Source organism: Gnatocerus cornutus, chromosome 3, assembly GCF_029298725.1.
Source record: "Gnatocerus cornutus isolate USDA-ARS CGAHR chromosome 3, icGnaCorn1.1, whole genome shotgun sequence".
NCBI lineage: Eukaryota > Metazoa > Arthropoda > Insecta > Coleoptera > Tenebrionidae > Gnatocerus > Gnatocerus cornutus.
The window spans coordinates 19,995,539-20,022,082 of NC_142235.1; the positions used below are offsets into that span (position 1 = coordinate 19,995,539).

The 26,544-nt window shown below is 33.2% G+C and overlaps 3 protein-coding genes across 3 annotated transcripts; all 3 read left to right on the top strand.

Moving 5' to 3' along the window:
• The first annotated feature begins 504 nt into the window (after positions 1–504).
• On the top strand, positions 505–1,223 carry LOC148177891 (uncharacterized). Its single transcript, XM_088032510.1, has 2 exons — positions 505–687; positions 742–1,223. The coding sequence occupies exons 1-2, from the start codon at positions 558–560 to the stop codon at positions 1,062–1,064; spliced, it is 453 nt and encodes a 150-aa protein (XP_087888636.1). The 5' UTR covers positions 505–557; the 3' UTR covers positions 1,065–1,223.
• A 2,638-nt stretch (positions 1,224–3,861) lies between these two features.
• On the top strand, positions 3,862–9,557 carry LOC148177892 (ATP-binding cassette sub-family C member 4-like). Its single transcript, XM_088033416.1, has 6 exons — positions 3,862–3,953; positions 3,997–4,227; positions 4,274–6,447; positions 6,492–6,722; positions 8,567–9,495; positions 9,540–9,557. Exons 1-6 carry the CDS (start codon positions 3,862–3,864, stop codon positions 9,555–9,557), a joined length of 3,675 nt encoding a protein of 1,224 aa, XP_087889542.1.
• A 9,318-nt stretch (positions 9,558–18,875) lies between these two features.
• LOC148177893 (cytochrome P450 4C1-like) lies at positions 18,876–24,728 on the top strand. Its single transcript, XM_088032586.1, has 9 exons — positions 18,876–19,442; positions 19,489–19,683; positions 19,729–19,911; positions 23,475–23,544; positions 23,594–23,720; positions 23,765–23,947; positions 23,992–24,145; positions 24,200–24,379; positions 24,428–24,728. The coding sequence occupies exons 1-9, from the start codon at positions 19,277–19,279 to the stop codon at positions 24,598–24,600; spliced, it is 1,431 nt and encodes a 476-aa protein (XP_087888712.1). The 5' UTR covers positions 18,876–19,276; the 3' UTR covers positions 24,601–24,728.
• Positions 24,729–26,544: the final 1,816 nt, after the last annotated feature.

A 26,544-nucleotide genomic window follows, 5' to 3' on the forward strand; every position in this document is an offset into this window, starting at 1 on the left:
TGGGCTCATTTAACGCAGAATTTTGCGCTGAATTTAAAAATGTCCTTATTTTTCTTGTACGTCGAAAAATAACTGAATTAGAGGCGTTTGAAATTTTGGGTTGTCTCCAGAGGGCTAACATTTTAGAGATCGAAAGAAACGGTTTTTGTCATTGTTTAGTTAAGAATTTGGTCTTGAATTTTTCGAAAGTGCTGTTGCTTAGAATCCGCTCTCAGAAATCTAAAATTCAAAATCTGTGATTCAAAGAAAATTGAATTTTTCGTTTATTAAATACCAGAAAAAATAATTATTCTGGTAAATTAGAAGCTAATAGAAAACTAGTTTTTATTGGAAGGTGAACCTGAAGGTTTTCGCCATGGAAAAAGTCCCAAACTGATGCCCCAAAATTCCTGGGGGAGACGACTCTCTCACAACAGCAGGAAGCGACGACAGCGGAGGTGGCAGCTATCGTTTTTATTCCAAATAATTAATTAAACTAAAATTGCAAGGAAATTCATCTTTTATCACATTAAACTTCTGTCCTAAATCAGTTGAGCTCCAATTCTCCTCCAAACAACATGTTGAAATCACTCACACTTTTAACGTGTTTGCTTCCTTTCATTTTCGCCAGAAGCTTCAACAATGACGAGTTGAACACTGATTTAACGTTCATCAAGACGTGTAATCAAACCTCCCCAATTAGCATGCGTAAGTGCACGTTAACATTCATATTAAAAAAAAATAATAAAAATAAGTCTTTAGGAGCGATGAACGAAGTTCTGATCAATAAGAAATTGGGCCATTTCGAGTCCAGCGCTTTCACATGCTTCTTGCATTGTCTCTTCATGAAGTACGGCTGGATGGACACTGATGGCGGATTTCTTCTTCATGATATCAAACAAACTTTGGAGGAATCCGACGTGGAAATTGCCAGTTTGGAGTTTATATTGTACAAATGTACGGCTATGGAGTCCATCGATCGGTGTGAACGCGCCTTTATTTTCACACAGTGCTTTTGGGATAAAATGGCGGAACAACAACCATCGGAAGATCAGTTGTTCTATAATGTCGAAGATAAGAAGTGACGAAATTTTTATCATTCCGGCCACCTACTTTTTGCCCGGAAGTTCCGGAGGTGAACGAACTGATTACCGACATACTTAGTTAAATGTTTCTTTTATTGTACTAGGAGTATAAATTAATAAAGAATGAAATTTAATAAAAAAAAGTTAGGTGTCGCTTGGTCTCTAATTCAGACTTGGTCGATATCTCGCTTATTTATGACACAATAATAAAGTTTTGGTACTCATTTTACGCAGAATTTCACGTAGAATCCAAAAAGGTAAGATTCGTTGAGATCGGCCTAGAAAAAACTGAGTTATGAACGATCAAAGTTTTGGATATTGAATTTTGAGTTGTCAAATTTTCAAAGCTTGATATCTCCGAAACTACAAAAGATTTTGAGAAACGGTTTTTACCATCGTTTTTGTCCGGTTATTTTACTTTAGAATCCGCCCTCAAAAGTCGAAAATTTGATGGTCATCTTTTGTCTTTCGATCGCCACTTGTAAACTACTTGCCCGATCGATCTAAGATTTGGCCAGTCGATAAATCAGCGTCTCTGAAATACTAAATCCAGTTTTCACCCCGAAACAATTTTTTATCTTAGAAATCAATATTATATAGTTCGAATTCAAAATTTCCATTTTTTCAATGTAGAAGTTAACTGCCTTTCAGTCTCTAATTCAGACTCTGTCGCTATTTCGCTTATTTATAAAGCAACTTTAAAGTATTGGTGCTCATTTTACGCAGAATTTCACGTAGAATCCAAAAATGTAAGACGCGTTAAGATGGATCCACAAATAACAGAGTTATGAGCGATCAAAATTTCAGATATTGATTCTTGAGTTGCAAAATTTTCAAAGCTCAATATCTCCGAAACTACGAAGGATTTTGAGAAACGGTTTTTACCTTCGTTTTTCTCGGCTCATTCTACTTTAAAATAAGTCCTCAAAAGTCGAAAATTCGATAGTCAATTTTTTGGGCAAAAAAATTTTGCGACTCTATCGATATATTTTTTAATTTTTCGTTTTTTGATCGCCCCTCGTAAACTATTTGACCGATCGATCTGAGATTTGGCCAGTTGATAGATCTAGAGCTGCTCTTTCGATCGATATATAATTCAATAATATTAAACGCAGTTTTCGCCCCGAAACAGCGTCTTAAAAACGACCCTAAAATCAGCCTCTGAAAATGTAATTCGGTCGATATCGCGTTTATTTGTTAGGGAAATTTAAGCTAAATGGGCTCATTTAACGCAGAATTTCGCGCTGAATCCAAAAATATCTTCATTTTTCTTGTGCGTCAACAAATAACTAAGTTAGAGGCGTTTGAAAATTTGGGTTGTCCCAGTGGGCCAAAATTTTGGAGGTTCGAAAACGATTTTGCTCGATATCTCCGGAATTATGGCAAATATCAAACAATCTTTTTCCGAATCGTTTTTTTCGCAATTTTTTACCTTAGAAATCAATCTTCGATAGTTCGAATTTAAAATTTTCCTTTTTTTTTAAATAGAAGTTAGCTGTCTTTCAGTCTCTAATTTAGACTCGGTCGCTATCTCGCTTATTTAAGAAGCAATCTTAACGTATTATTGCTCATTTTACGCAGAATTTCGCGTAGAATCTATAAAGGCAAGGTTCGTTAAGATTGGTCCAGAAACAACTGAGTTATAAGCGATCAAAGTTTCGGATATCGGATTTTGAGTTGGGAAAATTTTCAAAGCTCAATATCTCCGAAACTAAAAACGATTTTGAGAAACGGTTTGCGCCATCGTTTTTCTCAGGTTATTTTACTTCAGAATCCGCCTTAAAAAGTCAAAAATTCGATGGTTGATTTTTTGGGCAAAAAATTTTTGCGACTCAATCGATGAAAAATTTTCAATTTTTTGTTTTTTAATTGCCCCTCGTAAACTACTTGCCCGATCAATCTGAGATTTGGCCAGTTGATAGATCTCGAGCTGCTCTTTTTATCGATATATAAATTAATAATATTAAACCCATTTTTCACCCTAAAACAGCGTCTCAGCGTCTTGAAAATGACCTTAAAATCATCCCGTAAATGTAATTCGGTCAATATCTCATTTATTTGTTGAGGAAATTTAAACTAAATGGGCTCATTTTACGCAAAATTGCGCGCTGAATCCAAAACCACCTTTGTTTTATTCGTCCGTCAACAAATAACTGAAATAGAAGCGTTTAAAATTTCGGGTCGTCGCCAGAGGGCCAAAATTTTGGAGGGTCGAAAACGATTTTGCTCGATATTTCCTATTTGCAAGATATTTATGGAAGTTAGCTGTCTTATTAGTTAACTTACTTATTAATTAAATGTTAAATTTTAATAGAAAAAAAGGTTTTAGGACATTTAAGAAAGATTCTTAGAATATTTTTTTTGCGAATTTTAAAAAATGATTTTAATTTTACGGACGCAGTTCACAAAGAGCCACTTTATGGACGCTAAATGTAAAACATATATTGTTATTGTATTCAGTTGGACATAAATACATTTTCAAATGTTGCAAACACATAAATTTTATTATGTTCTTATCTAAAAAAAAATATAATTGCTATATTCTAGGCCTCATTTTAATATTCAAGATCTTTTTATTATACCATAAAAATACTGACACTGCGTTGTTTATAAAAATAGACCAAACAAAGATAAAGAAAATACAAAAACAGCAGAAAAGTTGACGACAGCAAAGGAAATAGTTGAAGAATCTAAAGACCTCGATGGTGCTTCACCATATTTATCGCCCATCATTAACTCCGCTATAAAGATAAAGCACCCATTAACAACCATTATAGTTCGCGATTAAGTCGCCACCATGGAAGACCCTGAGCAAACCCGACAAAAACAAGAAAAACTCCGGAAGCACCCGCAAAAAGCATCATCCTTCCTCTCCCACTTGTTCTTCTGGTACGTTGGAAAATAACACTTCCAGAATTAACATTTTCTGCAGGTGGCCTCTCCGTCTTATACTAAGAGGACGAAACAACGAAATCACCGAAGACAACCTCTACGAGCCTCTGGATGACCACCAGTCCAAGAAACTTGGAGAAGCTCTCCACCAGCTGTGGTCAGAAGAAGAGAAGAAGAAGAGTCCATCCTTGGCTCGGGCGCTCTTCAGACTTATTGCCTTCAAGTTCCTCGTTTTGGGGATCATCTCCACAGTGAATACCTTCCTGTCTATGTAAGAGTTTTGAAGAGTTTTGTGGTTGTACTAGTTGGTTTGTTAGGTTCCTTCTGGCGTTCTTCTTGGAGATTATTTTGGATTTCTTCGTCTCGAACCAAACTGAGATTAGTTTAAACCAAGCGATGTTTGCCGCCTCCATGTTCCTCCTGATGTCGTTCTTAAGAAGTATCGGTTTACACATTATAACACTCGAACTCAACACCTTGGGGTTGAAGCTGAAGGTCGCTTCTTCGGGGTTGATCTACCGCAAGGCTCTACAATTGAAAACCGGAGCCAACGTGGGGCAAATGGTAAACTTACTCTCCAACGACGTCAACCGATTTCAACTCAGTTTAACATTTCTCCACCACCTGTGGGTGTCGCCTCTGAGCCTCCTCCTTGGAGCTGCGTACCTGGACATCACCCTCGGCCACGCCGCCGTCACAGGTCTTGTTTTTATCATCCTCTCCGTGCTCCTCCTCGTCTGGATGGCGAAGAAACTGGAAGTGGTGCGCAAAACCGCCGCCGAAAAAACCGACCATCGCGTGCGGTTAATGAACGACGTCATCGTCGGCATGCAGGCCATCAAGTTCTACACGTGGGAACAACCATACGTGCAGATGATCCAAGCAGCGCGACGCGAAGAAATGGGGAAAATGGTCATCAGCAATGAAATCCGCTTCTTGAATTTCACCACCCGGATGTACGTCTCCAAGATCAGCGTTTTTGTTTCCGTAGTGGTGGCCTCCTTCATGGGGTTTTCGGTCACCTCCCGCTACGTCTTCGTCATGCTCAACCTCTACGAGAATCTAAGACTCGTCGCGGTTACCCTCCTCCAGTTCGCCATTCTGTTTGCTGCAGAGACGAAGGTGTCGGTGCAGCGCATCCAGGAGTTTCTTCTTCAGTGTGGTAATCCGACGGCGAAGCCGTCGTGTGGTTGTAAAATCCGTCTCACCAACGTGAGTGCCCGGTGGAACCAACATCACGTTTTGACCCAAGTGTCTTTCTCTGCCTCCCCCGGAGAGGTGGTGGGTGTCGTCGGCCGCGCCGGTTCCGGGAAGTCCACCCTCCTCCACGTCATCCTCCAGGAAGTCGCCACGACTGGTGACGTCCACGTGGAGGGACGACTCTCTTACGCCTCCCAGGAGCCGTGGATCTTCTCCGCCAGCATCAAACAAAACATTCTCTTCGGGGAGGAGTTTGACCACCGGAAGTACTCGACGGTTCTCCAGGTGTGCGCTCTGGAGCACGACTTAGCACAGCTTCTTCATGGAGACCAAACGCGAGTTGGAGAGCGCGGAGTTATGTTAAGTGGAGGTCAGAAGGCGAGGATCAGTTTAGCTCGCGCTGTGTACAGAGACGCGGATATCTACCTTTTGGACGATCCTCTCTCTGCAGTTGACGCCCACGTCGCGGCGAAGATCTTCGCGGAGTGTGTCTGCGGGTATCTCGCGAGGAAGTGCGTGGTGTTGGTGACCCACCAGGTGCACTTCTTGAAGGGCCTCCACAGCGTCTTCATCGTAGAGAACGGACGGGTGGTAAGAAAAGACACCAAGGAAGCCGACCTGGAGGAGTGTCAAGACATACAACCCGAAGAAGCTGTTGTTAAAAACCACGAGATGCAATCCGAGATGAAGGAGCACCGGAGTAAAACCTCTGCAAGCGCGATTTACGTCAACTTCTTCAGAGCCTCTGGAAGCTCGTCCCTCGTCTTCATCATGCTTTTCCTCTTCTTCTTCTCCCAGGTGTTCAACAGCGCGATTGACTGCTTCATCACCTTATGGACCAACGTGGAGGATGGAGTTCTCACGCTGGACCCCACGTTCTTCACTCTGAAGACAATGCTGTTGATCTACTCTGGACTTCTTCTCCTGTTAATCATCACCACTCATGTTGCCAACTTCATTTTCGTTCTTTTCTGCAAGAAGGTTTCAATCAACCTCCATGATAAGATGCTGAAGAGGATTATCAACGCCACGACGACGTTCTTCCACCAGCACGCTTCCGGTCGCGTCCTCAATCGCTTCACCAAAGACATGGGGGTGATTGACGAGCTCATCCCCGTGTCGCTTATGACGGTCATGGTGAATTTCCTCAACTTCTTGGGGGTTATCATCATCGTGATCTACTCGAACTACTGGATCGCTCTCCCGGCGGTTGTTGTCTTCACAGTGGTTGGCATCTTCAGCAAGATCTTCGTACCGACTAATCACAGCGTGAAACGAACTGAAGGAACAAGTAAGTTCTTGGAAAACGTCTTCATCGTGTTAAGTTTTTTCTAGCAAGGAGTGCCCTCTTCACGCACCTATCCGCCTCCATGGAGGGTTTAACAACAATTCGAGCTTTTGGTGCGCAGACGAAGATTACGGAGGAGTTTGACCGCCATCAGGATCTTCACACCTCCAGTTCGTACTTGTTCTTCGCAGTGTTCGCAGGTTTTTCGTTTTGGAACGACATGGTGTGCATCGTCTTCAACGGGCTGGTGGTCTTCAGCTTCTTTCTGTTGAAGAACTGTGAGTTTTCGCCGGCATGGCACCCTCACAATGGGTTGAATTCAAAAATTCAAAAATTTAGAAAATTAAAAATTTCAAAATTTTTAAATTCTAGAACGACAAATTGTAAAATTCAAAAATTTCAAAATAGCGAACTTTTAAAAATCTGAAATTCTAAAATTATGAAAATATGAAATTATGAAATTCTAAAATATTAAAATTCTAAAATTCTTAAACTTTAAAACTCGAAAATTCAAAATTTTATAAAATTTAAAAATTCAAAAATTCAAAATTTTAAAAATTTAAAGATTTGAAAACTCAGATATAAAATTTAATAGTTTAGTTCAAAAAACGAGAATAAAATTTCAAAATCCCAAACTATTAAAAATCTGAAATTCTGAAATTATGAATTTATGAAATTCTAAAATACTGAAATTCTAACATTTAATTCTAAAATTCTAAAAAGAACGACAAAATCTAAAATTTTTAAAAATCCAAATTTTCAAAAATCTGAAATTCCGAAGTTATGAAATTCTAAAATTCTAAAATACTGAAATTTTAAAATGCCTGTTGAAACTCTAATATACTGAAATTCTAAAATTTTTAAACTTTAAAACTCGAAAATTTAAAAATTCTAAAATTTAAAAATTTAATTTTAATTCAAATAACGGGAAATTCTAAAATTCCAAAATTTTAAAAAACCCAAACTTTTATACATCTGAAAATCTGAAATAATAAATTTATGAAATTCTAAAATTCTCAAATACTGAAATTTTAACATTTAATTCAAAAATTCTAAAAAGAACGACATTATCTAAAATTCTAAAAATCCAAATTTTTAAAAATCTGAAATTCCGAAGTTATGAAATTCTATAATTCTAAAATAATGAAATTTTAAAATGCCTGTTGAAAATCTATAATATAATGAAATTCTAAAATTTTTAAACTTTAAAACTCGAAAATTTAAAAATTCTAAAATTTAATACTTCTAAAATTCTAAAATTTCAAAAACCAAAACTTTTAAACATCTGAAATTCTGAAATTATAAATTTATGAAACTCTAAAATTCTAAAATACTAAAATTCTAACATTTAATTAAAAAATATTAAAAAGAACAACAAAATCCAAAATTCTAAAAATTCAAATTTCCAAAAATCTTAAATTTTGAAATTATGAAATTTTAAAATACTGAAATTCTAAAATTCTAAAATTTAATTCAAAAATTCTTAATAAGAACGACAAATTCTAAAGTTAATAAAATAAAATTTTCAAATTTCAAACTTTTAAAAATTTGAAATTTTGAAATTATGAAATTCTAAAATTCCAAGATACTAAAATTCTTAAACTTTAAAATTTAAAAAATTTATAAATTCAAAAATTCAAAAATTCAAAAATTTAAAAATTTAATAATTTAGTTCAAAAAACGAGAAATTTTTAGAAAAAATAAAAGTCTAGAATTTCAAAAGTTTAAACTTTTAAAAATCTGAAATTCTGAAATTATGAATTTATGAAATTCTAAAATTCTAAAATACAGAAATTCTAAAATTTAATTCAAAAATTCTATAAAGAACAACAAAATCTAAAATTCTAAAAATCCAAATTTTCAAAAATCTTAAATTCTGAAATTATGAAAATCTAAAATTCTAAAATACTGAAATTCTAAAATGCCTGTTGAAAATCTAAAATACTGAAATTCTAAATTTTAAAACTCGAAAATATAAAAATTTAAAAATTCAAAAATTCTGAAATTTCAAAATTTAAAAATGGTTCTCATCGTCATCAACGGCTTAGTAATCTTCAGCTTCTTCCTTTTAAAAACCCGTGAGTTTACGTCCTCGTAGTACTTTTAGGATGGATTTTTTCAGTACCTGCCGCCGGTAATGTGGGGTTGGCCATCACCCAAAGCACCAGTATTCTAGGGAATGTCCCTTACACCTTAAGAGCCCTTGGAGAGCTCGAATCATACATGATCTCCGTAGAGAGAGTTGAAGAGTACTCCCAGGTAGACGTGGAGGATGGTGGTGAAGCAGCACCCCCACCGAAAGACTGGCCCCGGAGTGGCACCCTCACCTTCACCGGAGTGTCCTTGAAGTACCACAATCTTCCGGTGCTAAAAAGCGTGTCTTTCCAAGTCAACTCCGGGGAGAAAATCGGAATAGTTGGAAGGACCGGAGCCGGGAAAACCTCTCTGATTTCCACCCTCTTCCGGTTGTTTGACTTCACCGGAAGTGTCCGCATCGATGGGGTTAACACCAAAAGCGTTTCTTTGAACACGTTGCGATCGAAGATGTCCATCATCCCGCAGGAGCCGGTGCTCTTCATGGGAAGCCTCCGGAAGAATATCGACCCTTTTGACGACTACCGCGACGAGCAAATCTGGAAATGTCTGGAAGAGACGGAGCTTAAAACCGCCGTTTCCGGTCTGGACGCCAACGTCTCTGAGCGAGGTGGTAATTTTAGTGTTGGACAGCGCCAGTTGATTTGTCTTGTGCGAGCTTTGCTGAAGAATAACCGAATTGTCGTCTTGGATGAAGCTACAGCGAATGTTGATCTGAAGACCGATGAGTTGATCCAGAGGACCATCAGGAGGAAGTTTAAGAATTGTACGGTTTTGACCATAGCGCATCGATTGAACACTGTTATTGATTCGGATAAGATCTTAGTGATGGAAGATGGGAGGGTGGTGGAGTTTGAGCACCCTTTCGTGTTGTTGAGGAAGAGGGGGCGGTTTTACGAGTACGTGAAGGAGTGCGGGGAGGAGACTATGGGGAAGTTCTTGGAGGCGGCGGAAAAGGTAAGTTTTGTTTAGAGGAGGTTGATCTAACGGATTTGTTTTAGAGTTATAAAGAGCATTGAAGTCTCCAAAAAATACACTGTACAAATAAATGCGTTCTATTTTATTCCTTCCAAAATTTTATAATACCCAAAAACTCTTAAAAAGAACGACAAATTCAAAAATTCTGAAGTTTTAAAATTCCAAAGTTTTAAAAATCTGAAATTATGAAATTCTAAAATTCTCATATACTGAAATTCATAAATACTAAAAATTCAAAAATTTAATAATTCAAAAATTCCAAAATTTAAAAATTTAATTTAAAGAACAACAAATTCCAAAATTCCAAACTTTTAAAAACCTGAATTTCTGAAACTATGAAATTTTAAAATTCTAAAATATTGAAATTCTAAAATAGTGCAATTCTAAATTTTAATTCAAAATTCTTAAAAAAAACTAAAATTCTAAAAATACAAATTTTCAAAAATTTGATTTAAAAATTTAAATTAAAAAATTTTTATTCAAAAATTCTTAAAAAGAAAGACAAATTTTAATTTCCAATAAAATTCCAAAATTTCATACTCTATTTTCTCTAATTTCATAAGCTGAAATTACTAGGTGCTGAAATTCTAAAATACTACAATTCTAAAATTCTTAAACTTTTAAACTCAAAAATTCAAAAATTAAAAAATTTGAAAATTTTAAAACTCCAAAAATTTTTTAAAAATCTGAAATTATGAAATTATGAAATTCTAAAATTCTAAAAAACTGAAGTTCTAAAATGTTTGTTGAAACCCTTAATTACTTAAATTATTAAAATACATTTTTAAACTTTAAAACTCGAAAATTTAATAATTTAGTTCAAAGAACGAGAAACTCTAAAATTCTAAAATTTCTAAAACCCAAACTTTTGAAAACCTGAAATTCTGAAATTATAAAATTCTAAAATACAGAAATTCTAACATTTAATTAAAAAATTCTAAAAAGAACGACAAAAACTAAAATTCTAAAAATCCAAATTTGCAAAAATTTGAAATTTTAAAATTATGAAATTTTAAAATACTGAAATTCTAAAATTCTAAAATTTAATTTAAAAATTCAAAAAAGAACGACAAATTCTAAAGGTCTAATAAAATTCCAAAATTTCATACTCTATTTTCTCTAATTTCATAAGCTGAAATTACTAGGTGCTGAAATTCTAAAATACTACAAATCTAAAATTCTTAAACTTTTAAACTCAAAAATTCAAAAATTAAAAAATTTGAAAATTTTAAAACTCCAAAAATTTTTTAAAAATCTGAAATTATGAAATTATGAAATTCTAAAATTCTAAAAAACTGAAGTTCTAAAATGTTTGTTGAAACCCTTAATTACTTAAATTATTAAAATACATTTTTAAACTTTAAAACTCGAAAATTTAATAATTTAGTTCAAAGAACGAGAAACTCTAAAATTCTAAAATTTCTAAAACCCAAACTTTTGAAAACCTGAAATTCTGAAATTATAAAATTCTAAAATACAGAAATTCTAACATTTAATTAAAAAATTCTAAAAAGAACGACAAAAACTAAAATTCTAAAAATCCAAATTTGCAAAAATTTGAAATTTTAAAATTATGAAATTTTAAAATACTGAAATTCTAAAATTCTAAAATTTAATTTAAAAATTCAAAAAAGAACGACAAATTCTAAAGGTCTAATAAAATTCCAAAATTTCATACTCTATTTTCTCTAATTTCATAAGCTGAAATTACTAGGTGCTGAAATTATAAAATACTACAATTCTAAAATTCTTAAACTTTTAAACTCAAAAATTCAAAAATTAAAAAATTTGAAAATTTTAAAACTCCAAAAATTCTTTAAAAATCTGAAATTATAAAATTATGAAATTCTAAAATTCTAAAAAACTGAAGTTCTAAAATGTCTGTCAAAACCCTTAATTACTTAAATTCTTAAAATACATTTTTAAACTTTAAAACTCAAAAATTTAAAAATTTTAAAAATTTTAAAATTTAATAATTTAGTTCAAAGAACGAGAAACTCTAAAATTCTAAAATTTCTAAAACCCAAACTTTTGAAAACCTGAAATTCTGAAATTATAAAATTCTAAAATACTGAAATTCTAACATTTAATTTAAAAATTCTAAAAAGAACGACAAAAACTAAAATTCTAAAAATCCAAATTTGCAAAAATTTGAAATTTTAAAATTATGAAATTTTAAAATACTGAAATTCTAAAATTCTAAAATTTAATTTAAAAATTCAAAAAAGTACAACAAATTCTAAAGATCTAATAAAATTCCAAAATTTCAGACTTTTAAAAATCGAAAATTTTAAAATTATGAAATTCAAAATTTAAAAATTGAGTGCAAAAAACAAGAAATTCTAAAGTTCTAAAATTGTGAAATTCTAAAACACTGCAATTTCAAAATTCTTAAACTTTAAAACTCAAAAATTAAAAATTTTAAGAATTCAAAAATTTAAAAATTAAAATTTAAAATCGTTATTTGTTTCACTAAGCTAGAAAATGGTCTTTTGGAAACGCAAGGAAAGTATTGAAATCCTCGCCCTCCGGGCTCGGATTTCAATTTCCTCGCATTTCCAAAACATTTTCTAGCCGTGTCAAACACGAAATTTTGTGCGCCGACAATTATTAATAGTTATTTATTTTGACTTTTGGTTTGAATTTGAAACGTTATTCCCTCATTTAGGGGAATTTCATCAGCTTAATTAATCTACCTTTATTATTTTCGAAGGTCATTGGCCTCCAAATCGGCACACAAATTGACACAATTGACATTCATGCAGCGATGCCAACTTGTAAAATAAAACCAACTATTCGAAATGTCACGTTTGATTGCCTAGAAATTCAAAAGGTGATTTTCTTGCCGCAAATAAGTATTACAAATGCCATGAAAAATGAAAATTTTTTAAATTCTAAATTTTTAAAAATTTAAAATTATGAAATTATGAAATTCTAAAATACTGAAATTCTAAAATTCTAAAATTGTAAACCTCAGCAGCGGGATTTTTAAATGAATCAATTGCAAGTCTCTCTGAAGTGGTCCAATCAAGAACAAGATAATTAAAGTTGGTAACGCCATCTCTTAAGGTCTCAAACAGTTTGAAATTACAGTTTCCTGTAGCCACTGGAGCAACTTCGAGATTATTCCCGATCCGTCCACGTCGCTGTCGCCAACTTAGCAAGAACAAAATCCCTATGAATATTTATGGGGTTTTTGTGCTATTATTGCTTATAATAATATTAATGCATATTGTGATAGCTAGATGGTACTTAATTCTTGTAGATAATTATTTTCGTTTTCCTTTATTAGTCGGTAATTTGTTCGTTTTAGTGCATTTTCCTCCAATTGTTTTTATTATGCAATACAATAACGGGCTGATTATTTTTCGATAATTAGCTTCTAATTAGTAAATAAATGATTGGTCACCATAGCAACAATTGTACCAACAAGACTTAAATATATAATACTTTAGACTTTAGTCGTGTAAATAAAATGGGTGTTTCCGAAGCCCCAAAAGTTATTGCCTACTCCAAAAAAAGTGTAAAATTTGAAAAAAATTATTTTAAATTAACTCTACCAATTTAAGATGACCGTCTTTGGCTTCTTCGCCTCCTCTACCTCGACTCTTTCCAAAATATCTTCATGAAAGCCCAAATATGGATCATCAGCATCAGCATCACTTTGTTATTGCTTTTCCAAACTTTCCTCTTTTTGCAAAAGTTCGACTTTTGGTACTTTCTTAAGTACTTTCCGTCCTACGGAATCTTTATCTTTGTAAGTATTGTATTGAAGTAAATTTCTTGTTATCAGAGCGTGGTTAATAGTAGATAGCTTGAATTTAGAAAGAACCCCAAAATTCTATGTCTTTATTTTGATTACAACTTTTTCATAAACAACATCAGAGGCAACTACTATTTTAGAATTTGAACATTTACTTTAACACATTGGTGGTCATAGAATTGTGGGCAAAACTACCAGCTGACAGTAAAACTCATTTTTCTAGTTTCTCGGCGCTATTTCGACAATCCCATTTGCGTTAAAACTGTACCACACCTCAACAAACAGTGGAAAATACTGGGAGTTAAGCACAGCCAGTGCTGCCACCCAAAACCGAATCCGCTGGGAAGCGCTCTATTTTAACGTTTTCACTGCGCTCAACACAGCTTTGGCGTTTCTCTGCGCTCTTGTGCACATGCCGCCGAAAGACGACGACGCGGACATAATTTTTGTTTTTGCAATCTTCGAGGAATTTTCTCCGGAATGGGAGAAAGTTATTTCGTGGCTCTTCAGGTTGGGATTTATTCCGGTTGCTTTGATGATTCCGGCGGTGTATTACATGACTTACCATGCGGTGACTGTTGTGCGCTTTGAATGGTACTTATTGATTGATTTTGTGAAGAAGATGGATGATGGGTTCGAAGACGACGAAACGTTGTTCTACCAGAAAGAGTACCAAGAAGTTGTCGGGCGAAAACTGAAAATCGCCATTGAGAGACACGCTTATATTCAATTGTATGTTTTTTCTTCTTGGTCTTTATAGTTTTATTGTCTTTTCTAGTTGTGTTCATGACGTTTTGCGTAAAACTAATCCGCTCATACTTCTCTACAGCGTCACCGGCGCCATTTTGGGCATCTGCTTGCTCATCTTCTTCTACACTGTAAGTATTTAGTCTTCATTTAACTTCTTAATCTCTTCCTTAAGTATACAGGAACTTTGGATGGACGACTGGCAAATGCGGGTACTTTGATTCTAACAGCAACACTGACTTTCACTCACATCATATTAATCGGACAAATGTTAGAAGATGTCGTAAGACTCTAGTTACTTTCGTTTCTTCGTCTTAGTGATTTTTTAGTCGAACGAGTTTTGCGCAGTACTACCAACCACTAATTGGTACAACTGGAGCGCCGAAAACAAAAATATCTATTACATGTTTGTGATAAACACTCAGAAGACTCTTCAAGTGGCGTTCGGTGAATTCGTCATAATGAATTACGACCTGGGAGTTGAGGTTAGGATCAGCACCCACTGAAACAAACTAATAAGAGTTTTTAGATTCTCAAAACAATTTATTCGATGGTTTCCGTGTTGAGCCAGATCGACTCCACCAATAAGTTGTAGAAAAAACATTGTACTTCACTTTTGCACTGTGTACGATTCTCGCATTAGATTTAGTTGTGTGAAGTTAGCTTCGTTATCACCATTAGGAGATGTTGAGCCCAAACGTTGGTACGTGTCATAAAAATTGAATCTCGCCGCGGGAAATTTGAATGAACCAATCGTGTTGGGCCAATCAACAACCTGTTTTTTGATTCTAACAGCGGTACTGACTTTCACTCACATCACATCAACCGGGCAAATGTTAGAAGACGTCGTAAGACGTTAGTTACTTTCGTTTCTTGGTTTTAGTGATTTTTTAGTCGAGCGAGTTTTGTGCAGTACTACCAACCACCAATTGGTACAACTGGAGCGCCGAAAACAAAAAGAACTGTTTCAGGTTTGTGATAAACTCTCTGAAGACTCTTCAACTGCCGTTCGGTCAATTCGTCATAATGAATTACGACTTGGGAGTTGAGGTTAGGATCAGCATCCACTGAAACAAACTAATAAGAGTTTTTAGATCCTTAAAACAATTTATTCGATAGTTTCCGTGTTGAGCCACATCGACTCGACTAATAAGTTGTAGAAAAAACATTGTGCTCACTTTTGCACTGTGTACGATTTAGTGAAGTTAGCTTTGTTATCACCATTAGGAAGTCGGTACGTAAAAATTGAATCACGCCGCGGAAAATTTGAATGAGCCAATCGCGTCACTTCTGCGCAACGAACTGGGCCAATCAACTTGCTGTTTAACCAGTAGCGTCATCTCTGGACTGTTATCCAAGTCGCAAACCATTCCTGTATTTATCGTTCAAATTCAACTATTTCTATTTGTTTACACAGCTGTCTCATCAGTTTATCACGCTAAAATGGCGAGTATTTCCTATTTGTTACTAAATTTAATACAAAATTTTAGACGACGTGGTTTGCTTCGTCTCCCAAATGGATCCTCCACCACAAATCCGAGTTATTGTCCGCCGTCTCCACGCCGCCTCCCGACGTCACCTTCCTGGAACTCACCGAAGCGAGTTCGAAATTCCCCAGGAAATTCCCCATTGATTCAGTTCGTTGCCACCAACTGAGAAAACACAAAGTCCCTGAAGAGGTTCTGGAGCGGAACATCAACTCCACGTATCCGGTGATACACGAACACGCCCTCTACCTCTGTTCCGGGTTCTTATCCTACCAGAAGAGATTCGGGAATAGGGACATCTACCAAAACATGACTGTCCTGGAGTTGATTGATCGGTTCTTGAGCAAGCGAGCGGTGGCGTTTCTTGGCGAAGGCGACTACTACATGTTGTTGGATGGTACTACCAACTCCGGAGGATGGGAGGCTGTTGGTACCCGACACGAACAACCGCCTCTGGTTCTTGAACACTGTCTTAGTTACGACGAGATGAAACTATCAGCGCTCCTATCAGTATCCTCACGGACTGTCTTCATCAATGATGGTAACCGACAGAACTGTGGGGTGTTCGAAGAGGAGAGAACCCGATTGGAGGATGATGGCGTCATTATAGGGTTGATTGGTCCCCGATTGACTAAAATAAACGTGATGGAACACCGCGAAATTGTTAAATCCAAAGAACAAAACAACCACGAGTTCGGGTACGGTCGGTTTTTCATCCCGACTTTACAAGGTCACTTCTTGAATTTCTACGGAGATGCCAGTTTGACGTACCGGGAGCTGTTGCCAACTATACAAAAGTCCCCAGATCGGTTCTTACCCTTCGCCGATGGTAGCTTCTTCGACAAAGACGTTTATTGTCGAAGAATCACGCTCTCTATTGACACTCTTTTGATAGAAGCGAATGACCGCGCCAAAAGAAGCGACAAGATGGCGTACGTCCACGTGGTCGGATTGGGGTTAGGAGTGTGGCGATTGGACCCACGCCAAGACAAAATCTTCATGGACACCTTCGCCGAGCGCCTCACGTGAGCTTCTCTCCAACACTCTCTTCATTTCTTCTTCAGACTGCTTTCAGACGTGTTGACGAACATCAGCGATGTTTGCTTCGCGTATATTGATTACAAGATGGCGGGAGGGTACCAACATGGCGACCGGATCGGAAAAATCAAGTTGTTAATGTTTGATAAGAAGGCGCCTCATGTCAAGTTGGAAGGTGAAGACGCGGGGAAGCTATTGGTGGTGTCTTATGCTTGGGACAGCAACGCTTTGCCTGGAAATGAGTTTTGGTTCGAGCAGTTGGACAGTAGTAGCGATCCGGCGGCGGCGGCGTCCACGCAAGTTGCGGAGTTGAATAACTGGCATATTAATGCGAAAGTTAGAGAGGGGAATTTGAAGGTGGCGACTTTGAAGGGGTTGGTGACGTTTGCAGAGTATCAAGAGATGCACAGGAGCGATTGAGGGATTTAATTTGGGGAAAATTGGGTTTTATTGCCTCTCTATTTTTAACCAAGAAGCGTTCGTTTCAGTACCACCAACATAAAAAAAATTCTAATTTGGTGCAGTTAATCGAAAGCTACAACTCTTTAAATTTTCATTGTTTTAGCCTCAAAACTACCAAAATTACGAAATTGTGTACAAAATAATAGAAATTTTGGTGGATCCTTGAAAGAAAATTTTCTAAAATTTGCATTTTTTTCATATTTTGAATTTTTTCTTACTTAATAAACGACTCTAAAGAAACAATTCCTGCAAGTTTCATTGTCTTTGATCTAAAACTACAAAAAATATGGAATTTTATAAAAAAAGTTCCAATTTTTGGCTTATTTTAGTAAAAAAAAAAATTAAAAATTTTCCTCTTGATTCGAAAATTTTCTAATTTAACTCAATTATTAAACGTATCGAAAACTGCGTTTTCCCTCAATTTTCATTGCTAAAGTGTCAAAACTATCAAAATTACAAAATTTTATACTCTTAAAAAATAGACGAAACTTTCCTAGATCCTCAAAAAAAATTCTAAAATTTGTATTTCTTGTTCTAAAATTATGTAATTTCTCTCAGTTAAAGAAATAACTTCGGCAAGTTTTGTTGTTTTTGATCTAAAACGGTCGAAATTGTGTTTGATCTTCAAAAAAAAATTTCTAAAATATGCATTTCTTGTTCTAACATTTTCCAATTTCTTCCACTAAATTAACGACTCTAAAGTAATAAATTCTCTAAGTTTTTTTGTCTTTAGTCTAAAAGTGTCAAAGTTATGGAATTTTATAGAAATGATCTCAATTTTTGGCTCATTTTGGGAAAAAAAAATTCTAAAAATGTTTTTCTTGGTTTGAAAATTTTCTAATTTGGCACAGTTAATTAACGCATTGAAAGCTGTAACTCTCTCAACTTTCATTGCCTTAGCATCAAAACTACCAAAATTACGATATTTTATCGAAAATGGTCGAAATTTTCTTTGATCTTCTAAAGAAAAATTTCTAAATATTGCATTTTTTGTTCTAAAATTTTGTAATTTTTTTCAGTTAATAAACGGCTATTAGGAAATATCTCCTGCAAGCTTCATTGTATTCGGTCTAAAACTGTCAAAGATATAGATTTATATAGAAATAGTCCCAATTTTTAGCTTATTTTGGGAAAAGAAAAAATCTACAAATTTTCTTCTTTGTTCAAAAATTTTCTAATTTGGCACAAATATTAAACGTATCGAAAGCTGTATTTTCCCTAATTTTCATTGTCTTAACGTCAAAACCACCAAAATTACAAAATTGTATAGAAAATTGCTCAAATTTTTGTGGGTCCTTAAAAGAAAAATTTCACAAACCTTCATTTTTTGCTTAAAAATTTTTGAAATTTTTTATTTTTTTTTTAATTAGCGACTACAAATAAATGACTTCAACAAGTTTTATTGTCTTAGGTCTAAAACTATCAAACTTATGGATTTTTATATAAATAGTCAAACTTTTTGTCTCCTTTTAGAAAAACAAAAAATTCTAAAAGTTTTCTCCAGGGTCCTAAAATTTTCTAATTTGCCGCAGTTATTTGGCGTTTCAAAACCTGCAACTTCCCCAAATTGCACTGCCTTGACGTTAAAACTCCCAAAATTATGAAATTTTATAGAAAATGCTCGAATATTTTGTAGACCCCAAAAGCAGAATTTCTAAAAATCTCATTTCTTGTTCTAAAATTTGGAAATTTTTCTCAAATAATAAACGACTTTAAACAAATAACTCCTGCAAGTTTTGTCGTCTTCAGTCTAAAACTACCAAATATATGGAATTTTTTTTAAAAATTGTCGCAATTTTTGCCTCGTTTTGGGAAGAAAAATTCTAAAAATTTTCTTCGTAGTTTCAAAATGTTTTAGTTTGACCCAGTTATTAAACGTATCGAAAGCTGCAATTCCCTAAATTTTCAGTGCCTTAGCGTCAAAACTTCTAAAATTATAAAATTTCAAAGACAATAGTGAATTTTTTTGTGGATTCTGAAAGGAAAAATTCCTAAAATTTTCCCTTTGCAGTGACTCCTAAATAATAAAGATAAATGACTTATTATTATTTCTGGGGTCCTTGACTTTAAGACACCAAAACGCGACGTACTAAATATTGCGTCAACCGCCATTTATGTGTTAATTAGAAAGAGAAATTGATGTACGATGTAGTTTCATTTCCTAATAAACAGGTTTGTTCTTCCTCAAACCTTGAATGAAAACACTATTAAATTTTAGGTCAGAGCTACAAAAATCATTTTTATTTTATTTGTACAGTCGACAATGAACATCTCGCCACAAATTTGGTCTGTAATACTTTTAGTTTTCATTTTTTTCGGATACAAAATCTGGAAACGAAGATGGTTGTATTACTACTCATTCCTATTACCCGGACCTTTTTCTGTACCTTTTCTTGGTACTCTTCGACTAGTCTTCGCCGGACAAAAAGGTACGAAATTCTATTAAATCTTCAAAAGTAACAATTTAAATTCCAGGGGTTTTTCAAGAGGCGTGTAAACTAGTGGACGAATATCCAAATTTATGGAGATTTTGGCTGGGAAGCGACATGTACATCGTCACTATGAGGCCTCAAGACGCTGAATACATTTTACCGAATTGTTTGCAGAAGGAAACAATCACTCTTTACAAGTACATGGATGAATCTATATCTTCCATTATGACGACAACATGTAAGGAAAATTACGTGGCTTCAAAGTGATTACCGAATTTTCCAGACAAAAAATGGAAAAAGCATCGGAAAATCCTCAACCCGACTTTCAACCCAAAACTGTTGAGCTCATACTTTGAAGTCATTGTAAAGTCCTCTAAGAAGTTAGAAAAAGACCTGGAGGGACTCTGTGGACAGGAAATCGACGTGTTTCCGGTTGTCTGGCAACACATTTCCGAGGCAATTTTCGGTAACTAGAAATCAAGTTTCATTTTTGTCTAAATTTAGTTAATAATTTACTAAAAAATTTTGGATTTTCCGTTCAGTGTCGAAACACAAAATTCTAAAATCCTTTCTGTTTATTTCAAAATTCTATAATTTAGTGTACGAAATAAACGGATACAAATTAACAAATACAAAAAATTTTAGTGCTTTCAGGTTCAAATTGCCAGCTTAAAAAATTTAATAAAAAATTTTGGATTTTGAATTTGTCCTCCAAATACAAAATTCTAAAATTCGTACTTCTAAATCTAAAATTTTGAAATTTCAGTCCCTTATAACATGTATCTAAAGCAGTATATCTACCAAATTTCAGAGCTTTCACGTTAAAATTGTCGGATTTAGAGAATTTAATGAAAAATTTTGGATTTTGAGTTTGTCGCCCTTACAAAAAATTCTAAAACTTGTACTTTTAGTTCTAAAATTCTGAAATCTAGTACACTTAATAAATGCACCCTAAGCAGTATACGGACTAAATTTTAGAGCATTCACGTTAAAATTGCCGTTTTTTGAGGATTTAATCGAAAATTTTGGATTTTAAGTTTGTCGTCCAAATAAAAAATTCTAAAATTTGTACTTTTAGACCTAAAGTTCTGAAATTTAGTACACTAATTAAACGCATCTTAGGTAATAAGTCTAGAAAATTTCAGTGCTTTCACGTTAAAAGTGTCGGTTTTACAGAATTTAATAGAAAACTTTGGATTTTTGCTCAACCTCCAAACAAAAAATTCTAAAATTCTTCTTTCTTATTCTAAAATTGTATAACTTTGTGGGTCAAATCATTGCATGCAAATTAACAAATCTAACAAATTTCAGTGCTTTAACGTTAAAATTGCCGGTTTTAAAGAATTTAATGGAAAATTTTGGAATTTGATTTTGTCCCCCAAATACAAAATTCTAAAATTTGTACTTTTAGTTTTAAAATCCTAAAATTTAGTACACTTACTAAATGCCCCTTAAGCAGTACATCTACCAAATTTCAGAGCATCCACTTTAAAATTGCCGGATTTAGAGAATTTAATGAAAAAAATTTGGATTTGAAATATGTCGTCCAAATAAAAAATTCTAAAATTTGTACTTTTAGATCTAAAATTCTGAAATTTAACACACTTAATAAATGCACCTTAAGCAGTATACCCACTAAATTTTAGAGCATTCACGTTAAAATTGCCGTTTTTTGAGGATTTATTCGAAAATTTTGGATTTTGAATTTGCCGTCCAAATAAAAAATTCTAAAATTTGTACTTCTAGATCTAAAATTCTGAAATTTAGTACACTAATTAAACGCATCTTAGGTAATAAGTCTCGCAAATTTCAGTGCTTTTACGTTAAAACTGTCGGTTTTACAGAATTTAATAGAAAACTTTGGATTTTTTGCTGAACCTCCAAACAAAAAATTCTAAAATTGTTCCTTCTTATTCTAAAATTTTATAACAAATTAACACATTTAACAAATTTCAGTGCTTTTACGTTAAAATTGCCGGTTTTAAAGAATTTAATGGAAAATTTTGGAATTTGAGGTTTTCCCCCAAATACAAAATTCTAAAATTTGTACTTTTAGTTTTAAAATCCTGAAATTTAGTACACTTATTAAGTGCACCTTAAGCAGTATATCCATTAAATTTCAGTGCATTTACGTTAAAATTGTTGGTTTTCGAAAATTTAATAAAAAATTTTGGATTTTGAATTTGTCCCCCCAATACAAAATTCTGAAATCCGTACTTCTAAATCTAAAATTCTGAAATTTCAGTCCCTTATAATATGTATCTAAAGCAGCATATCTACTAAATTTTAGAGCATTTACGTTAAAATTGCCGGATTTAGAGAATTTAATGATAAATTTTGGATTTTGAGTTTGTCGTCCAAACAAAAAATTCTAAAATTTGTATTTTTAGTTCTAAAATTCTGAAATCTGGTACACTTAATAAATGCACCTTAAGCAGTATACCCACTAAATTTTAGAGCATTCACGTTAAAATTGCCGTTTTTTCGGGAATTAGGCGAAAATTTTGGATTTTGAATTTGTCGTCCAAATAAAAAATTCTAAAATTTGTACTTCTAGATCTAAAATTCTGAAATTTAGTACACTAATTAAACGCATCTTAGGTTATAAGTCTAGCAAATTTCAGTGCTTTCACGTTAAAACTGTCGGGTTTACAGAATTTAATAGAAAACTTGCTCAACCTCCAAACAAAAAATTGTAAAATTTTTCCTTCTTATTCTAAAATTTTATGACTTTGCGGGTCAAATTGCAAATTGCAAATTGCAAATTAACAAATCTAACAAATTTTAGTGCTTTTACGTTAAAATTGCCGGTTTTAGAGAATTTAATGTAAAATTTTAGAATTTGAGTTTGTCCCCCAAAAACAAAATTCTAAAAATTAGTTTTAAAACCCTGAAATTTAGTACACTTATTAAATGCACCTTAAGCAGTATATCCACTAAATTTCAGTGCATTTACGTTAAAATTGTTGGTTTTCGAAAATTTTATCGAAAATTTTGGATTTTGAGTTTGTCGTCCAAATACAAAATTCTAAAATTTGTACTTCTAGTTGTAAAATTCTGAAATTTCAGTCTCTTATAATATGTATCTAAAGCAGTGTATCTACCAAATTTTAGAGCATTTACGTTAAAATTGCCGTTTTTTAAGGATTTAATTGAAAATTTTGGATTTTGAGTTTGTCGTCGAAGTAAAAATTTCTAAAATTTGTACTTCTAGATCTAAAATTCTGAAATTTAGTGTACTAATTAAACGCATCTTAGGTAATAAGTATAGCAAATTTCAGTGCTTTCATGTTAAAACTGTGGCGTTTACAGAATTTAATAGAAAACTTTGAATATTTGCTCAACTTCCAAACAAAAAATTCTAAAATTCTTTCTTCTTATTCTAAAATTCTATAACTTTGTGGGTCAAATAAATGCATGCAAATTAACAAACCTAACAAATTTCTCCGCGTTTACGTTAATATTGCCGGTTTTAGAGAATTTAATGGAAATTTTTTTTGGATTTGGAGTTTGTCGTCCAAATTAAAAATTCTAAAATTTGTACTTTCAGTTCCAAAATTCTGAAATTTAGTACACTTAATAAATGCACCTTAAGCAGTAAATTTAGAGCATTCACGTTAGAATTGCCGTTTTTTGAGAATTTAATCGATAATTTTGAATTTGTCGTTCAAACAAAAAATTCTAAAATTTGTACTTCTAGATCTAAAATTCTAAAATTTAAAACACTAATTAAACGCATCTTAGGTAATAAGGTAATAATGCTTTCACGTTAAAACTGTCGGTTTTACAGAATTGAATAGAAAACTTTGGATTTTTTGCTCAACCTCCAAACAAAAAATTCTAAAATGTTTCCTTCTTATTCTAAAATTCTACAACTTCGTGGGTCAAATAAACGCATGCAAATTAACAAATCCAACAAATTTCAAAGGCCCTGGAAGAACTATGTGGTCAGGAAATCGACGTGTTTCCGGTTGTCTGTCACCACATTTCCTCGAAATCAGTTTTATTTTTGTCTAAATTTCGTTCCAGACGCGCTGCTTCAAACAGACTCAGACGACTTTCCTTTGAAGATCTCAAATTTTATTCCGATGGTCCTAGAGTACGTTTCTACAATTCCAAGTAGATTTTCCTCTTACTTTGTCTTTAAGGTACGAAGAAATTCTCATGCAGCGTGTTATTAATGTTTTGTACTACTTCAACTTCTTCTGGAAGATGAGTTCGAGCTACAAGAAGTTAACACTTGTGAGGAGCAAAGCAGCTCAGATCATGACAAAAGTAAGACGGTTGGTTCTAAATCTGATGGTTTTAGGGTGTTTTAGGCTCTTAATATGCACAATTCTGGTCCGTCTGAAAATAATTTTATTAATAATCTGAAGAAAGGAGACTATAGTTTGACACCAGTCGAAGAAGAAATGATGATGATGATTGCGGCGGGTAGTGAAACGACGGCTTTGACAACAGGGGCGGTTCTTACCGTCTTGAGCTTTCATCCAGACGTCCAGGTAAGTTAACTCGACTCAACACCTCTTCTAATTTAGTATTTTAGAAAAAATTGTACGACGAGGTAAAAACGGTTGATGAAATAACTATTAAAGATTTGGACAGACTGGAGTATCTAGACAGAGTTATTAAGGAAATGCTGCGGCTTTCACCTCCAGTTCCTATAATATCGCGCCACTTGGATCAAACTATCGAAATAGGTAGATTAAGAAAACTCGAAACTAGACGCTACTGACTAAATTTTTTTCTTTCAGACGGTCAAGTATTTCCAGCAGGGACTAATGTCGCGTTCCCAATATCTTTCCTTCATAAAAGTCCTGAATTTTGGACTGATCCTCTCAAGTTTGATCCTGATCGGTTTTTGCCTGAGGAAATCGAGAAAAGGCCACGTTTGGCATATTTGCCGTTTAGTTTTGGGCCCAGAAACTGCATTGGTAAGAAGAAGTGTAAGTGAAAGAAGTTATTGTCGGTTTTGGTTGAAGGTCTGTCTCTTGGTGTGGTGATTTTGAAAATTGTTTTGGCAAAAATCGTAAAGAAGTTTGAGGTTTTGCCAGGGAAAATTAAGTCGTTTGATGAACTTGAGATTGTCTATCACATTGTTGTTAAACCGAAGGACGGATATAAAGTGACGCTGAAGAAAAGGGAGACAATTTAAATTTGGCGAGTTTGAAATTTTTAGCATTGTTTACTTGTTCCCAGTGGTAAAATAATCAAAATCTACTAAAGTACTAAAGTTTATGCAACTCCGGGTTTCTTAAAATTTTTGTAAATATGTATTTATAGTGTGGTGAAAAAATGTATAAAGCAATAACAAGAAAAAGTAAACGAGTTTATTTCTTTTAATTAAAATTTAAATTTAATAGGAAAATTTTGTGGTTTTTTTTTGGTACAACTTTCAAAAGAAAAAATTGTAAAACTTTTTTCTTAATTCTAAAACTCTGAAATTTAGAACACTTAGGGAATTCATCTAAAGCAGCAAGTTCACCAAATTCCAAAGCTTTCACGTTAAAACTGCCGAACTTACAGAATTTAATACAAAATTTTGGATTTTGAGTTCGTCGGCGTAATGAAAAATTTCTAAAATTTGTACTGTTTTTTCTAAAATTTTGTGATTAAGTACACTAAATATTAACATCTTAGGTAATAAGTCTATCAAATTTCAGTGCATTTACATTAAAATTGTTGGTTTTACAGAATTTAATAAAAAACTTTGGATTTTCAGTTCAACCTCCAAACAAAAAATTCTAAAATCTTTATTTCAAATTCTATAATTTTGTGTGTTAAATAAATACATGCAAATTAACAAATCTAACAAATTTCAAGGCTTTTACGTTAAAATTTGTGGTTTTAGAAAATTTAATAAAAAAAATTGAATTTTGAATTTGTTTTTAAAATAAAAAATTCTAAAATTTGGACTTTTAGTTCTAGAATTCTGAAATTTAGTACACTTATTAGATGCACCTTAAGCAGTATATTTACTAAATTTCAGTGCATTCACATTAAAATTGCCGGTTTCAGAAAATTTAATTGAAAATTTTGGATTTTGAGTTCGTCGTCCAAATACAAAATTCTAAAATTTGTACTTCTAGTTGTAAAATTCTCAAATTTAAAACAGTTATTAAATGCACCTCAAGCAGTATATCCACAAAATTTCAGTGCATTCACGTTTAAAATGCCGGATTTAGAGAGTTTACTTAAAATTTTTGGGTTTTGATTTTCTCTTCCAGATGAAAAATTCTAAAATTTGTACTTTTAGCTCAAAAACTCAGAAATTTAGTACATTTATTAAAAGCAGTATATTCACCAAATTTCAGTGCATTCACGTTAAAATTGCCGGTTTTAGAGATTTTAATGGAAAATTTTGGATTTTGAGTTTGTCGTCGACATAAAAAATTCTAAAATTTGTACTTCCAGTTCTAAAATTTTGAAATTTAGAACAGGTATTAAATGCACGTCAAGCACTATATGCACAAAATTTCAGTGGATTCACGTTTAAAATGCCGATTTTAGAGAATTTAATCAAAATTTTTGGATTTTGAGTTTCTCTTTCAGATGAAAAATTCTAAAATTTGTACTTTTAGCTCTAAAATTCAGAACTTTAATACACTTATTAAATGCAGTATATTAATCAAATTTCAGTGAATTCACGTTAAAATTGGCGGTTTTAAACAATTTAATGGAAAGTTTTAGATTTTGAGTTTGTCGTTCAAAAAAAAATTTAAAATTTGTTCTTTTAATTGTAATATTGAGAAATTTAGTACACTTATTAAAAGCAGTATATTTACCAAATTTCAGTGCATTCACGTTCAAAATGCCGGTTTTAGAAAATTTAATCAAAATTTTTGAATTTTGAGTTTTTCTTTCAGATGAAAAATTCTAAAATTTGTACTTTTAGCTCTAAAATTCAGAAATTTAGTACACTTATTAAATGCACCTTAAGCAGTAAATTCACCAAATTTCAGTGCATTCACGTTAAAATTGACGGTTTTAAAAAATTTAATAAAAAGTTTTAGATTTTGAAATTGTTGTTCAAAAAAAAATTCTAAAATTTGTTCTTTTCATTTTAATATTCAGAAATTTAAAACACTTATTAAATGCA

What these genes read in the sequence shown, in the direction of transcription:
- LOC148177891 (XM_088032510.1), top strand. Translation starts at nt 558, where the DNA reads ATGTTGAAATCACTCACACTTTTAACGTGTTTGCTTCCTTTCATTTTC. An exon ending in AACCTCCCCAATTAGCATGC is followed by an intron (nt 688 to 741) that starts GTAAGTGCACGT and finishes ATAAGTCTTTAG; the next exon opens with GAGCGATGAACGAAGTTCTG.
- LOC148177892 (XM_088033416.1), top strand. Translation starts at nt 3,862, where the DNA reads ATGGAAGACCCTGAGCAAACCCGACAAAAACAAGAAAAACTCCGGAAG. An exon ending in CTCTCCCACTTGTTCTTCTG is followed by an intron (nt 3,954 to 3,996) that starts GTACGTTGGAAA and finishes CATTTTCTGCAG; the next exon opens with GTGGCCTCTCCGTCTTATAC. An exon ending in GAAACGAACTGAAGGAACAA is followed by an intron (nt 6,448 to 6,491) that starts GTAAGTTCTTGG and finishes AGTTTTTTCTAG; the next exon opens with CAAGGAGTGCCCTCTTCACG.
- LOC148177893 (XM_088032586.1), top strand. Translation starts at nt 19,277, where the DNA reads ATGAACATCTCGCCACAAATTTGGTCTGTAATACTTTTAGTTTTCATT. An exon ending in AGTCTTCGCCGGACAAAAAG is followed by an intron (nt 19,443 to 19,488) that starts GTACGAAATTCT and finishes TTTAAATTCCAG; the next exon opens with GGGTTTTTCAAGAGGCGTGT. An exon ending in CAGCTCAGATCATGACAAAA is followed by an intron (nt 23,721 to 23,764) that starts GTAAGACGGTTG and finishes AGGGTGTTTTAG; the next exon opens with GCTCTTAATATGCACAATTC.